General features: G+C 33.0%; 1 protein-coding gene and 1 long non-coding RNA gene across 3 annotated transcripts; both read left to right on the top strand.

Moving 5' to 3' along the window:
• The first annotated feature begins 257 nt into the window (after positions 1-257).
• Positions 258-3,042, top strand: LOC116033577 (protein DEHYDRATION-INDUCED 19 homolog 4-like). 2 transcript variants are annotated; one of them, XM_031276326.1, is made up of 5 exons: positions 259-472; positions 584-723; positions 1,996-2,073; positions 2,183-2,469; positions 2,571-3,042. In XM_031276326.1, the coding sequence occupies exons 1-5, from the start codon at positions 358-360 to the stop codon at positions 2,677-2,679; spliced, it is 729 nt and encodes a 242-aa protein (XP_031132186.1). In that variant the 5' UTR covers positions 259-357; the 3' UTR covers positions 2,680-3,042. The 2 variants fall into 2 exon arrangements, with proteins under 2 accessions (XP_031132187.1, XP_031132186.1); XM_031276327.1 differs by lacking the exon at positions 1,996-2,073 and having other exon boundaries at positions 258-472; positions 2,189-2,469.
• Positions 3,043-4,440: 1,398 nt separating this feature from the next.
• On the top strand, positions 4,441-5,674 carry LOC116031781. Its single transcript, XR_004100662.1, has 2 exons — positions 4,441-4,735; positions 5,243-5,674. It is a non-coding gene; the product is annotated as an uncharacterized LOC116031781 (long non-coding RNA).
• Positions 5,675-15,146: the final 9,472 nt, after the last annotated feature.

Genomic DNA, 15,146 nt, shown 5'->3' on the forward strand with positions numbered 1-15,146 from the left:
TCTGTCAAGTCGGGGCGTGAAACGCTCCGTCAATCTTTTTGGAAAGATTGTGGCGTGTAAAAGCTAATTAGCATTGCATTGGGAAACCCGACATTTACTCACCAACGTAACCCAATTGTCTGTGTATTTGTATTCGCGTTCCTTATTTATTTGTACAGTTGTAAAAAAATCTTACCAAAAAGTAAATAAAATAACACCTGATTCCATTTTTATAAAATAAAAATGAAAAGACAGCTTCCGCGACAAACATATCAAAATCAAGCGAAAATAGTAAAAATTTTACGGCATTCTTCTCTCTTGCCTATATTCTTCTCCATTTCCCTCTCAACCCACCCATCTTCGTCTTCTTCTCTCTCCATGGACTCTGATTTCTGGACCTCTCGCCTCGCCGCTGCCAAGCGCCAATTCAATTTGCAGCACCACAATCACGGCCATCGCCACCACCCCAACGCCCAACTCACCTCGCAACTCGGTTTGTTTGTTTTTTTTTTTTCCTGTAAATTAAATGTTCTTTTGGATTTTGGTTGATCCGGAAATGTTTTGGGTTCGATAAAGATTCGTTTTTGTTTGTGGGTGATTGTAGATCGGTTGAGCATAGACGATTTGGAGGTTGAAGAAGAGGTCCGACCTGATTTCCCTTGCCCGTATTGCTACGAGGACTTTGATATCTCCTCTCTTTGCTCCCATCTCGAGGATGAGCACTCTTGCGAGTCCAAAGTCACCGTAAGTTTATCTGCAGATCCACATATACTTTTTGTGTTTGCATTTTTTTTCCTGTTAGAAATCATGGAATTTGGTTGGTATTTGAATGATGGGTTAGCTTCTTTTAGCGCAAAGATTTGATCTTTAAGGAAAAAAAAACTTTTGATTTTCTTTGTGGTATTAAAATTTTATGTGTTTCGTTTATATTAATGATTATCATGTGGCTTGTATCTGTTCTTTCAATTTCTGTGTAAGGATAGCTTAAAAATGATGGTGTTCATCACAGATAAGCTGCCAGGGTATAGTACTATGATAAAGGATTATGTTATGTTTGGTTGGCTGGTTGGTGCATCTCTTTGCTGGTATTGATTCTGTCGGAGGAAATATGTTATTCATTAGGAGTGATATATATGTGGTTTCATTTGGTAATGTCTGCCCACGAAGACTAATATGATTGGATAACTCAGCAAACATTGTAGAATTATCAATTGGAGGTTGTTTTTCTCATGGAAGGTGTTGTATGATATGACTATATGATTACCGTCTTTATTGAAACATAACATACAATACAGGAGCACCATGTCGGCAGAAAAGAAAGGTTAAGCTATCGCATTGCACCGCCATTTTGTTCATTGAATCTGTGAATCATCTTGGAAGTTTTCATTTTTCAAGCCTTTTGCTTTTTTTGGTTAGACCACGAGGTGTCTTGACTCTTGAGTAAACCCTAACTATAGGAGGCACCTTTAAGCCCGTACCATACTCAGACTATTCAAGCCTTTTGCTTTCGTTGTTGATTTAATTTGCTCCGTGAAGGAGAGAGAGAGTGAGAGGTTATGCAAAAAAGTGGATAGAGCTATATGCGACAAATTTGAAAGGATTGACATGCATTTCTAAATGTTCCTTAGGCGTTGCATTTGAGGTCTGACCATCAGATTCTTAAAGACTTCCACTTTTTGCGTAACCACATTGGTAGAAACTATATACGTTTTAATTGTTCACTAATTTCACTTCTTAATGTGCTTCCTTGTGATAAAAAATTGGTTATTAGCTCCTCGGTTACTTTACACTGTTTTAATGTATCTTTACTTTTAGTTCTTAGCTAGGGAGATCATCTGTTTTCTTTCCCTTAATTACAACTTCCTTGTGTAAATTAAACAACTATTAGAGGAATATGAACGAATGAAATTTGTCATCGTTAGCATCATGGACAAACACATGCATTTGACTCTCTGGGATGAAGCAATTTGTTATTTCTATTTGCATGAATCTCATTACATCCTCTTTTGCTCTCAGGTTTGTCCCATTTGTTCTATTAAAGTATCCCGGGACATGCTAAGTCATATCACATTGCAACATGGGCACTTGCTCAAGATATCCTTTGTGGGGAAATTTGTTATTGTTTGAATGTACAAGGGAATTCCCGAGTAGGTTTCTGTTTCCAAAGCTTCTTGAAGATTTCATTTCCTTAACTTAAAAATACTTGCAGCGCCGTCGAAGGTTACGTAGACTTGCAATTCCCAGCAGTCAAGCGCTCTCGTTATTAGGAAGAGATCTTCGTGAAGCCCATCTTCAGGTGCTTCTAGGAGGCAGTGGGTATCGATCGGGCAGTGCAAAATCATCTAGTGCTGCAACTAATGATCCCCTTCTTCAATCCCTTGTTCTCAACTTCCCTGGATCCGAAGCAGACGAAATTTCAAAGTCTCTGGTATCCAGTATTGAGGATACGAATTCGAAGAATGCAACACCGCAACATATATGGAAATTAAGGTAGTTATTTACATTTTCTGGTTCCCAAACTGCCTTATATTAGCTTGTCTTCTCTGTAAATGCTCTTCCCAGATCATAAACTCCCCATTTTTCCTTTGCAGTTTTGACCCGTCGCTAAGTTCTGAAGAGCGAGAGAAAAGGATACAGCAGGCTACTGGAAAAGCGATCTTTGTTCAGGATCTGCTTGCATCGACTTTGTTAGCCGACTGATAGCAGCTACTGAAGAAGTACTATCTCGACTTTAAACTAAGATTCAGATCAAGGGTTTTTCTGGGTGGCTCAAAGAATTAACTTAACAGCCCAGCATCTGAATGTTTCTTGAAACTGGATTAATACAGATGATGATCAACCAAATATCCATCTTCCCAACTCGGATCTTTGTGCCCGAGGACGATGACGAAGAATCCTGTTCTTTTATCTTTCTCAATTTTCCTTGCTTTGTAACATATTACATATTATTCTCAGAGAATTTTAAGCTAGATTTTAGCAGAAATTTATGCTGTTGCAAGATGGAAACAATGCTTTATTTAGCTCACTGATTTTATAAGTTTCTTTCTGGTTCTTGGAGGAAAATTTACACAAGTACCCCACTCCCCACTGGCAAGATTTCTTCGCCTCTAGGGCCCCACTTGAGTCTGATAGGATAATGGATAAGTAAATCACGGTAATTTAACAGATGGAATGACTAGTGCACAGATTGGTGGAGATGAATAGTAACACACCAAAAACGCTAAACATACTAGTTGGTGGGGATGAATAAGAACAGACCAAAAACGTTAAAAAGGGAATTAGGTGGGACAAGTAGATGGAACTTTGAAGGTGGCTTGTTTTCATTTGAGAAACAAAATTACACTTCTGTTCCTAAGTTATCAGGTAGAATTCGTAAGTATCTGTCTATAACTACTTTTTCAACCTAATGAAGCACAAAAATTCACTCCCATTTATGTAGAAGTGTAAAGCGAGTGCCATTAGATCATAAGGTCTTTGCACAATTATCTTATAACTTAAGGATTGAAAGCGTAATTTTTCTTTTTGAAAAATATAAAACCAATCATAGGACGGCTGGCTAAGACGGTGGACGGTGCTGCGGTTTGCAGATGAGTGGACAAAGTTTTCTTGGAGGTTGTGGTGCTTCATTTCTTCATATAATATTCTTTTTTTTTGAAAGGATCATATAATATTCTTATTATTATTTAAATACTCCTCCGTATAAATTGCTGGGATTGGGATTGGATTAACTCCGCCGTTATATGAAGCCAAGTAATTTGGTGTTTCACAAATTCAATCCTCCAAAATGAAAATTGGATTCATGGGTTACTGAGAGCGATTTGAACTGCGTGTACGTCAAGAAGATGTAAAATTTTATCTCCAAATTAATAGCTCGAAAGGGACCTGGTCTAATCGAGATTTAATTAAATTAATTTTATTATATAAGATGCGAATAATGGTTAATTTGATTAAGATTTAATGAGTTGACGCAAATAAGGACGAATCAATTGCGATTTTGCTAGATTAATCCCAAACTATGAAATATAAGAAAATGATTAAAATTAGATTATATATATATTTAATAAATGCGAATAACAATTTATCTAGTTGAAGTTCAATTAGTCAATTGGATGATATGAATAAATATAGTCATATTAGTATCAATAGAAAATGTAAATATTAATATAAATAATTTTTTTTAAAAATATATTTCAAAAGCATTGATCTAACAAATAAAAAACACGAAATATCATTTAAAGACCTATTTTCAGCAATAGGATCGAAATTTAAGTTTAGGTTGGGACCGAAGGAATAGCATTCAACATCCAAAAGGGTCGAACATCCACGTCATGTCCACCAATTATATCAGATTACTTATTTAATTAATTAAGTATATTATCCGATTGTACCTCTTACCTTCCGCTGCCCTCTGCTCTTTTTTTTTTTTTTTTTTTCCTACCACTATTTATACTTCTATCTCTCCAAACGCCAAAGCTTCAATCCGTTCCTCTGCTCTCTCTCTCTCTCTCTCTCTCTCTCCCTCCCTCCGATCAAACAAATTTCAATTCCTAAGTGCAATACAAACAGAGCTAAACCCTAACTTATCTGTATATATATACGGAGTATAAATTATATCAAGGGTTTTGAAGGGAGATCATCGATCGGCGATGATGGTGGAGTTGTTTCTGCTAGGGTGCACCGGAATTGTAGTGTTCCTTCACGGAGCCAACTTCTTCTTCCACGCTCTCACTCACCAGGTCGCCATCCGCTCCCTCAGGTACGCACACTTCCGTTAACGCCGCCATTATCTCCGATTCCATACAATTACACATATCCACATTTAATTTGATCGATTTACTCTTCATTTCAATTTGATTTTCCTCGCTACGTATAACGTTATAGATCGCTGCTTTTTTCAATGCCTCTTTTAATTTCTTCATTTTAATGAAGAATAATCATCGAATTAAAAAGAAAAAAAAAATTCTACCTACTGCCTACTGGAAACCATTATATTGTGGTCGGTCCGCCGCCCCACTTTTATATTAACGTGTGGTCTCAATCACGGAAAATGTTTGAGATGCGCTAATATATTGATCTATAAGCTACTTAAAAACATACGAAAACTTTGATGAGGCTATCACAATTATATTCGCTAATCAAAATTGTTCGCATTATTCGCTGTCCAATAACTATCAAACAAGGTCATAATGTGGCATCGAATTTCTGTATGATTTTATTTATTTATTTATTTTGGTGCGGTTTCCTGGGAATGATTGGATGGTAGATAAACAAGTGGAGGAGATGATGATGCTGAAATCGCAACTCACTGAGTAGGTGAAAGTAGGAGCGGAGCCTTTGCACCTATGACCTAACGCCCCTGCGCTTCTCGTGATTAACTAGTGCTAATCACCATCACATTGCTTTATTAAGGAGATTATATCTTAATTGTGAAATGATTTCAAAGTACTGCCTATTAATTTGAAACTTTAGTGTATAATTTAGCATAATATCTCAAATGTAATGATTATAAGGCAGGCTCAGTGTTGCTATGTTTTAAAGTAAAGCAATAATTTATTAGCTTTCTTTTATTTTTATGGAAGAAGATGAAAATTATTAGCGTTTTATTATAATAAGTTTGAACTTTAAATCAAAGGGGTTTTCACCACTTTTGTCATAGAAGTGGGTGAAATAGATCCGAAATAAATAGTTAAATGTATCTTAAATAGCATACATATCTTTAAATACTTGTACATTAGTGTCTATAATAAATATTTGTACATTAATATTTACAACAATGTCACATATGAATGTGTTTGGGCAAGACACAAGTGTTGTTTAAACCTTTGATGTTCATGTATCAAGAAATTAGTTGTTCATAGAGATTTAAGAATTATGCAAAAAGAAAAAAGATTTTTTTTTTAAAAGGCAACCATCTGGGCTTCACTCTGTGTTATTTCTCTTTCTCTTCCATTTTGATCCACATCTACGGTCCATCACCCAAACCGCCATTTCCATCTCTCTCTCTAAACAATCAATTAATTAAATATAAACAAGAATAAAAAAAATTATAAAAACAAACAAAAGGAATATGATAATGATCAACCTGAGCAAGGGAAAATTGATCTCCTGCCCAAGGCCCAATGTTTGAAGGCCCCTATAAATTGGATTCTTGTCAAATACTCAAATTCCATGCCTCCTATGGGTTGTTGAAAGAGCCCATCAAAATGGGTAAATTATATTGTGGATCAAATATAAATGCTATTTTTTGTATATTGAATATTTATTTTTAATATACTAAAAAATTAATTTTTAGATTAAATAATAAATTTTCAATACACAAAAAATAAATCTCAAAAAGTAAATATTTAATATATTAAAAATGAATTTTATATCAATGGTTTACTTTACAATGTAAACCATGGTTCATAGTATAACGATAAATCAAAACTATTCATAGTATATTAATAGTTCACTTTACAATATATTCTATGTGAGTATATTTATCATTTCCTCAAAATGAATACTTCTTCATATATCATATCATTTCTGCAGTGTATTTGCTAAGGATACAAAGATGGTGAGAGACTAAGAGGGAAAAAAATAAAATAAGTTTAGAACACATCATTATAATTCTATATTTTATGCTGACTAGAAAATACATACTCCGTATTATATTATGTCTCTGTTTGGCAGAGCTTATTTAGGAGCTTATAGCTTATTTTAAGCTACTAATAAGCTATAAGCTCTGTTTGGTAATGTTCTCAAAATAAGCTAGTAGCTTAAAATAAGAACTTATTTTAAAACGCTACTTGGGGTAGCTTTTCAAAAATAAGCTAGTAGCTTTTTAACTTTTTTTCATCTTTATCCTTATTATTTTAAATAAATGACATTCTTTATCCCTCTCAATTAAAACCGTTTTGACATTTTCTTTTCATTATGTTTGGTAGTAATTTCAGTTTGACATTTATTTTTGAACATTAATTTTTGTATGAACTAATCTTATGAATTATAAACATTTTTTTTACCTTATATATTTTCAAATATATGGTCTTACTTTATATTTTATTTAAATATATTGATTTCATTATTTTTATTTTAATATATAAACAAACCTATTTAAATTTAAAATTATTTAAACTGTATGAAGATGTCATTTTTAGTCTTTTTACATTTATCAACTTATCAAAAACCTAATTTTACCAAACACTTTTAAGCATAACAGCTAGCTTAACAGCTTTTCAAATTTCAGCTTCGAGCTTATAGCTTTTCAGTTTTCAACTACTTTTCAGCTTTCAGCTACGTTTTCAGCTAGGTTTGCCAAACATAGCCTATAAGTGATTTTATCTTATTTCGTTATTCATATTAATAAAAAAAAAAAAAAGATAAAAAAGACAAATTAGATAATAAAAAAATTAAATATCATATGATCCACATCAGTGCTGACGAAAGTTTGGACGAGTGATCTTATTTCATCTGTTAAACTAAAGATTGAGGAGAAAATGAATCCTTGCTTGTACGATCAAATTAAATACTTTTCCTCCCAAGAATATAAAGAACAAAAAAAAAAGAGTGATATAATTGAACCTCGGCAGACACTATAAATGGAAACTTCGACGTATAAGCTATCTTCCTCTAATTTTGTTTCTTATCCAAACACCAAATTGTCTCAAACGATCCTCATTTTTCTTCTTTCACTTTCTACCTAACCCTATCAAAATAGTCCTACTACAACACGCCATGAATGATATATACGTCAATAATAGAACCATATTGCATACCCTTATATTTATATCATTACAAACACTCATGGCTTGATGTGACAATTACATATCTGAGTGGTTAGGCTATCTTGATCCATACAATATTCTCTCACTTTCAAGATTACACATTATTATATTTGCTTTTCTTCAATTAATAAACTCGAAAGAGGTAAAATTTAAGGGATAAAGATAACCTTAGAGCAACCCTAGAGTGGAGGTTTTTTGCTCAATTTTTGCAGGCCAATTGGGAGAGAGAATACAAGAGGAAAAAGGGGAAAAAAATAAAAGCAATTTTTTGTCACACAAATTTTTTTTAAAAAAATCAATTACGGTTCTAGCTACGTGCGGCAGTTCCCCACACGCGCAAGTTATGTGACAGCTTTTTCCTGTTTCACCATTCAATAGGTCCCACAAAAAATTTGATTTTGCATGAAAACAATTGCAAAAAACGCGACTCAATCAGTTAAAATCCCCGCACCAAATTTTTTGTCCTGAAAATATTTTCTCAAGAACCACTCTTAGGGATATGTAACATTTTTGTGATGTGTCATTTTGTTATATCAAGGAGTGAGGATCATTAGCATTATTGTCCTTAATATTATTGTACTTTAAATGCGTTGTATCGATGTATTATAGTCAATTTACGCATGCATTAGCTTGACATAGTAACAAAATGTGTGTTGAAATTAGATCTCATGCATGAATGTCAAGGTAATTAAAACGCGGCAATAATATGATTCCCAATGCTTCAATAATTTTTAACATTAATTTTATCGGTTAATATTGTCAAATATGTTAAATTTCAAATGATTATATCATATCCATGAACAGAAATTACCTTGTAAACATTACTATATTGTGTGATGACATTTTGGTTATTATTCTTTCAAATGGATGATCATAAACTTGAACCCGTGTGGTTGGGCTTAGATAAAATATATACTACATTGTAAAGAATCATTAGTATTTAAAAAAAATCATAATCATGAAGAGAAAACGAGAAGGAAAAGTGGTATGAATAAAAAAGAAATATTAATAACGTAATTGCAACGCCAATTGAAATATTCAAGTCCCAATTATTCATGAAATTATTTTCTGGCCGCTATCTCAACCTAATTAAGATGATCATCAGAATCTGGTATGGTTGGCATGTCCCCTATTCTTTTTCAAATTAGTTATTAATGGTTTGTTTATTAGTTTGGGTCTGTCAATATCATGAAAAAAAATTGAGGATTTATTAATATGAAAAGAAAGTAAAGAACGGCTGCTAGCCCTGCAGTCTAGCAGCATTTCTTGACTATATGCTGCACCATTTTATTCTTTCCCCAAACAGTACCAAATCATTTTAAAATATTAAAAAAAAAAGTTAAATAAGTCCTCCAATTTTCTTAAATTTTTTAAAATGAGTAATTAAATACACCAATTCAACTTAGTAAATCGAATCAAATAAGTTCAATTGTTGGTTATCGGTATATAGGCTATCGTTGATCGTCGCTATTTGTCGTTGACCATCGTAGACTATCATTGAACGTAATAATAAAAAATTAAAAAAAAAAACAACAACAACGGTAACGGGTCACCTTCTTTGAAGAAGGCAATCACTGGTCACTCTCTCCGGCGGAGAAGACGACCAATTGGTCTCCCTCTCCGGTAAAGAAGGTGACCACTATGGTCGCCTTAGCTTCTCCGCCTGAGAGGATGACCCAGTGGTCACCTTCACCTGGAGATGGCGACCATTGGGTCGCCTTTGTCGGGAAATGACGACCACAGGGTCGCCTTCACTTGGAGAAGACGACCACGCCCTCTTTAGGGGAGAAGGCAACCCCAGTGGTCACCTTCTACTGGAGATAGCTACCTAGTGGTCACCATCTCCAAGTGAAGGCGACCACTATGGTTGCCTTCTCGCCGGGGAAGACCACAATAATGTAGTCGCCTTCTGCAAGTAACTTGCTATTGGAGGTCATTAATTTATTCTGGGGTTTCAATGGATCAAAGTAGCTAGCTGAAATGTTTAGTACTTTAATTGTACTTTTTAAAAGTTTTGGGAGCTAATTACACTTTTGTATAAAATGAGGAACTATTTGATCCTCTTTCTAAAAAATAATAATCAAACTCGTAATCATCACTAATATCCTATTCGTTCAATCTTTCTTTTCAGAGCACATCCACTTAATTCTAATAAAATTGTCATCACTATCAATATCATTTGTCATGGTATCACCAGTCTAGGAGTTAGCAATGACCTGCAAAATATGCTTCCATCCATCCACTTAAAGTGAATCGGCTACTAGTGAATTGGATGTGAATGTAACTTCTTAAAATCCACTATATCCAGTCCACCCTACTATCGCATGCATACACATACAATGAGTATCACCTCCACTGAGGCTCAGTCTCATGACTTCTTATTTGGGAGAGTCACTACATGACACTTGACCACAAAGTCATTGGCACATATATTATAAACCTAGTAGTTCACTATTGATTTTTCAGAGTGTAGTCCAAATCTAAATTTATAATTCATTTTTAATTTTTATTTTTCTATTTTTAGCATAAAGTTTTAGGCATATCTTTCTCAATTATTATTTTTGACTTTCTATCTTCTTTATTTTTCAAGTTCGATTTTTTTCTTCTTCACAACATAATAATCAAAAGTTCAACAGTGCGTTAAAAATGAATAAAGAACCAAACAAAACAATGTAGTTGTGGTTATCAAAAAACTCTCCTTACCCGCACCAAATCTATGTATTTTATTTGTTAAACTTTTAAATCCGTCATTCTATTTGCATCCAGTCCATCACTAGTATATCTTATTGGATTGGATCCATACCCCTAACAAATGGGGATACAAATGAAATTTTTTAATCTACCTTTAACAGAATAGACACAGTACAGACGGCAAATTATACTGTAACATGTGCACCACGTACCTAAACGACGTCGTTTTGAGCATTGTAAACTAATCGTCCGTTTTTTTGGAAATCACGTTCCCCGTTTCGGCCGGTCTCTGTATTTATGTTAATATTCTGTGTATTCCAGGCAATCATTCTGTGTATTCTAGGCAACCATTCTGTGTATTATAGGCAACCGTTATGTGTATTCATGTTAGTAACACATGTTGTGATTTCATGTTAGTAACACATGTTATGATGTGTTTGTGCATTCGAATGTTTAGGATGATGAGTTCTGTGTATTTTGTGTAAATATTATGTGTATTCATGTTATTAACACAAGTTGTGATGTGTTTGTGCATTCGAATGTTAGGAGGATGAGTTCTGTGTATTTTGCGTCAATATTCTGTGTATTATGGGCAAACATTCTGTGTATCTAGGCAAACGTTCTGTGTATTCTATATAATGATTATGTGTATTATAGATAATGAATTCTCTGGAGTCATTCGCGTCCACTAACATCTGTGTATTTTGCGTCAATATTCTGTGTATTCTGGGCAAACATTCTGTGTATTTTAGGCAAACGTTCTGTGTATTATAGATAATGATTATGTGTATTATAGATAATGAATTCCCTGAGTCATTCGCGTCCGCGTCTACTAACACCGAAACGACGTCGTTTTACGTACGTGGTGGGGTATAACGATTGGAATCACCCCACTCCCCACTCGCTCTACGTTTCACTGCTCGGTTCATATAAACACGAAGTATCGTTGAAACTGAAAGTGTATTGTGAAATGAGAGCATTATGGTTTGAACAAGAAATGTATTCACGTGCTATACTTTTACTAAAATTCCGATTCAACCAGCACGCGTTACGTTGGTGCCTGGAACAACACAAGTCAATGGTGACGACTGATGGGTATGTACTATGTACCATCGTACGTTAAAAGTCCGCGTTTATACTATTCCGCTCTTCCATGCATTTGTCCGTATCATATATATAGTTGCGTTCAAATAATAACAACCCTTAATATGAAGTCCTATGGATTAATTTTGTATGTTTGTTTTTTATTTGGGTGGTCCATATTTAATTTGCTAAGATGACATTGGTTTTTTTTTTTTTTTTAAAGTGGGGTAATAGTGTCTTTTTCTATTTTTTAAGTGTGAACGCATGGGTAATCTTTAGCCAAATTTTTTTTTTATTTTCTTGTATAACCATTGTTGTGATTTGGAGTCGCGTTTTGTTTTACCATTGATCGGAGTGTTCGTCCTTGGAAAGAGATCAATGCTTTTTATTTATTTCGCTTGTTCTTTTGAATATAATATTGCCTATATTTAGATGTTGGTATATAAAATATATGTATACATGTCTGGTAGTACGGTTGTGCATTCAGGTGTGCTAGTTGTGCAACCAGTGTTGTAAGTTGTGCATCATAGGCTGGTGAGCTGTGCATTAGTGTACTTAGTGCGGTGATGTTTGAATGCACAACTAGAGAGTTATCGATGCACGATGTTATATATAGGAATACACGACATTCTATATAGGAATGCACAACTTTTAATATGACTAATTTACCCCTAAGCGTATATTTTATAATATTTTAAAATGATTTATTTCCTTAATCCATGTGATTTGTTCTTTTTAATCTCGACCATGCATCATTATGATTTAATAGTTTAGATTAATCCTCACGTTCTCAAATTAAAAGTGATTCTCAGCTGTGCATCGTTACTTGCACTATTAAGTGAAAATGATTGTACTTTTAAGTGATTTTAATTGTATATTTTACTAGCACACTTGTATTAGTTACTTGCACTTTTAACCTATGTTACTTGTAGCAAAGTTCAAGACTTCAAGTTATTTACAAAAATGTCAATTTCTTTTATAAATTACATCTGATTCGTTAAATATGGACAAATGGATGATTGTGATTGATTCTCATTCCTCTCCTAGACGCTCGTTCTTATCTGAATGCACCCATACACACACACACAAACACATATATATAGAGAGTGTGTGTGTACACACATATGTGTGTGTTTGTGAATTTTTCATTGTGTGAAAGTAGCATGGGCCTATTTACATTGTGTAAACATTTTTTTTTTATTGTTAACTACCATTAACGCAAGTGCTTAATTAATATATAATATAATATAATAATAAGTCTCAATTCAGGTTATACTCTGACTTATGTTAATTTTTTTTGTTAATATTTTTATATATTATGATATAAGAATTGCACAATATATTTTCTTATATTATTCAATGGTAATGATGTATGTAGACATGCTATTGTAAGAAATAAGCTTGATCTCGTTAGATTTTAATTAAATGTATCATAATTATATTTAGTAATTTATCTTATATTTATTTAATATAAAAATTTTTGCTTTAATAATATTTACCATATCATAATTATTACTCAAATTATCAATTGTACTTTTAATATAATATGAATTATATCCCTATAAATTTACACACACACAATCGCAAATTATATCGTGGACCATGGTCCACAATGCATTGTGGACTATGATCATGGCTAATACTACAATTGTGTTGAACGGATAATGCAGTTGTGTTGAAAAGATATTGCAGTTGTGTTGAAAGGAAACTACAGTTGCGCTGAACAGAGGCCGTTTATCCGTTCAACACAACTGTAGTATCCTTTCAACACAACTGCAGTATCCGTTCAACACAGCTGCAGTATCAGTTCAACACAACTGCAGTTCCAGACGGATGACACGTCCTCTGTTCCGCGCAACTACAATTTCCTTTAAACACAACTGCAATATTCGTTCAACACAATTGCAGTATCAATTCAATACAACTGTAGTATCAACCATGATCCATGGTCAACGACTGACACACAACTAGAGAGTCCTCATTTCTCGTTTTGATGTTTTACTACCTCATGCATAAGACAAATTTAAAACTTGTCTACTTACTATTCTATGCGACAATTTCACTAAAATTGAAATTGACAAAAATTGTCTTTGTAAGTCAATGATGTAGCATTTAGCATGTCTCCATTAGAATGGATTAAGATCAACCAAAAATAGGAAAAAAAAAAAAAAAAAAAAGACATCATGTCTCCATTAGAATGGATTAAGATCAACCAAAAATAGGAAAAAAAAAAAAAAGAAAAAAGAAAAAAAAAAAGATAATAACAAGTTAAAAATTTAAAACAAAAAATCTAAAAACACTAATCTAAACTTAAAAATCATATTACCAATAAGACGATATGATACCCATTTTTAATAAGGAAATAGACTTTTTAGTTGAAGTGTTAATCAAATTTCATAGTTGTGTTTTAAAAAAATTTCAACAAAACACTAACTATATACGGAGTATAATTTTGATTTCTATTCTTGGTGTGTAAACCCATGAATCAAATACACCCTAAAATCATTTGTTCAAACATCTTCACAATCATATTCTTCGCGTCTCCAAGCATTATTACTAATGTGAGCATTGCAATAACCCCTATGAGCCATTGAGTCGTACCATGTCCACATATTTATAGTAAAAGAAACATGTCCACATATTTATAGTAAAAGAAATTCTAGCATTATAATTTTATTTTTTATAAATCTTATGATTTAATGAATTTAAAAATATAAAGAAAGAAACTTATGATTTGGGCTAGGTCTGCTCTTAAAAAAAAAAAAAAAAAAAAAAAAAAACACAAACTTAATTAAATTAAGAAGATACCGTCACTGCACAATAACATATATCCATACAAAATTAATTGCGCCGTAAATTGGATGTCTACACACCATAATCACTCTCATTCGGGTTCAAATAAATGTTTTTGAGAGTCTCTCTAATGCTTTCGACCCAACTCTTTTTTGATGATATTGTGAACGTTATTTTCTTCAAAGTTAGTTCTATAATTTTTCTTTATTTTTCATCTACTCTATATAAAAATAAAAATAAAAATAAAGAAAAAGAAATGATAATGTCAAAGTACGTACAAAAAGAAAACAATCCATTAATGATGGTCGGTAATAAGAAATTTCTATGGATCTCCCATCCGCAGAAACATAGGCTTCAGAAATGAGGAGCTTACGCCAGACTTTCTGTCACTAAAACAAATACTTTAATTTTTAAAAAAAAAAAAATTTAAAAAAAAAAAAAAAGAAAAAAAAAAAGGTGTTAGAAGGTGGCTTGTTGTAGCAAAGTAGCAATCATGCATATATGGGTCGGAAATGGCGACGGAAACATCAACAAAAAAGTAGATATGGTGACGGAGGAGGAACTTCGCTTCATTGACTCAATGTTTTGGGGGATGTTCATTTTCTTCAGGGAAGTAGACCCACACGGAACCTATTATTATTATAATAATATAATTATTATAATAAGGAAATGATTTGTATATGAGATAGAAAGAGAGATTATCGATACCAATTAGAGATAAAAGGGTTTCCAAAAATATTTGTTTAGAAAAAAATTATGTATATAATTTATGGGTCATAAGAGTATCCATATTAGTGCATAATTTGGGAATATTGGTACCGTGATTGCCTTATT

The sequence above is a fragment of the Ipomoea triloba genome, chromosome 10 (assembly GCF_003576645.1).
Source record: "Ipomoea triloba cultivar NCNSP0323 chromosome 10, ASM357664v1".
NCBI classification, from domain to species: Eukaryota; Viridiplantae; Streptophyta; class Magnoliopsida; order Solanales; family Convolvulaceae; genus Ipomoea; species Ipomoea triloba.

Coding starts and splice junctions, on each gene's coding strand:
- LOC116033577 (XM_031276326.1), top strand. CDS start 358: ATGGACTCTGATTTCTGGACCTCTCGCCTCGCCGCTGCCAAGCGCCAA. Junction 473..583: donor CCAACTCACCTCGCAACTCG/GTTTGTTTGTTT, acceptor GGGTGATTGTAG/ATCGGTTGAGCATAGACGAT. Junction 2,470..2,570: donor CAACATATATGGAAATTAAG/GTAGTTATTTAC, acceptor TTTCCTTTGCAG/TTTTGACCCGTCGCTAAGTT.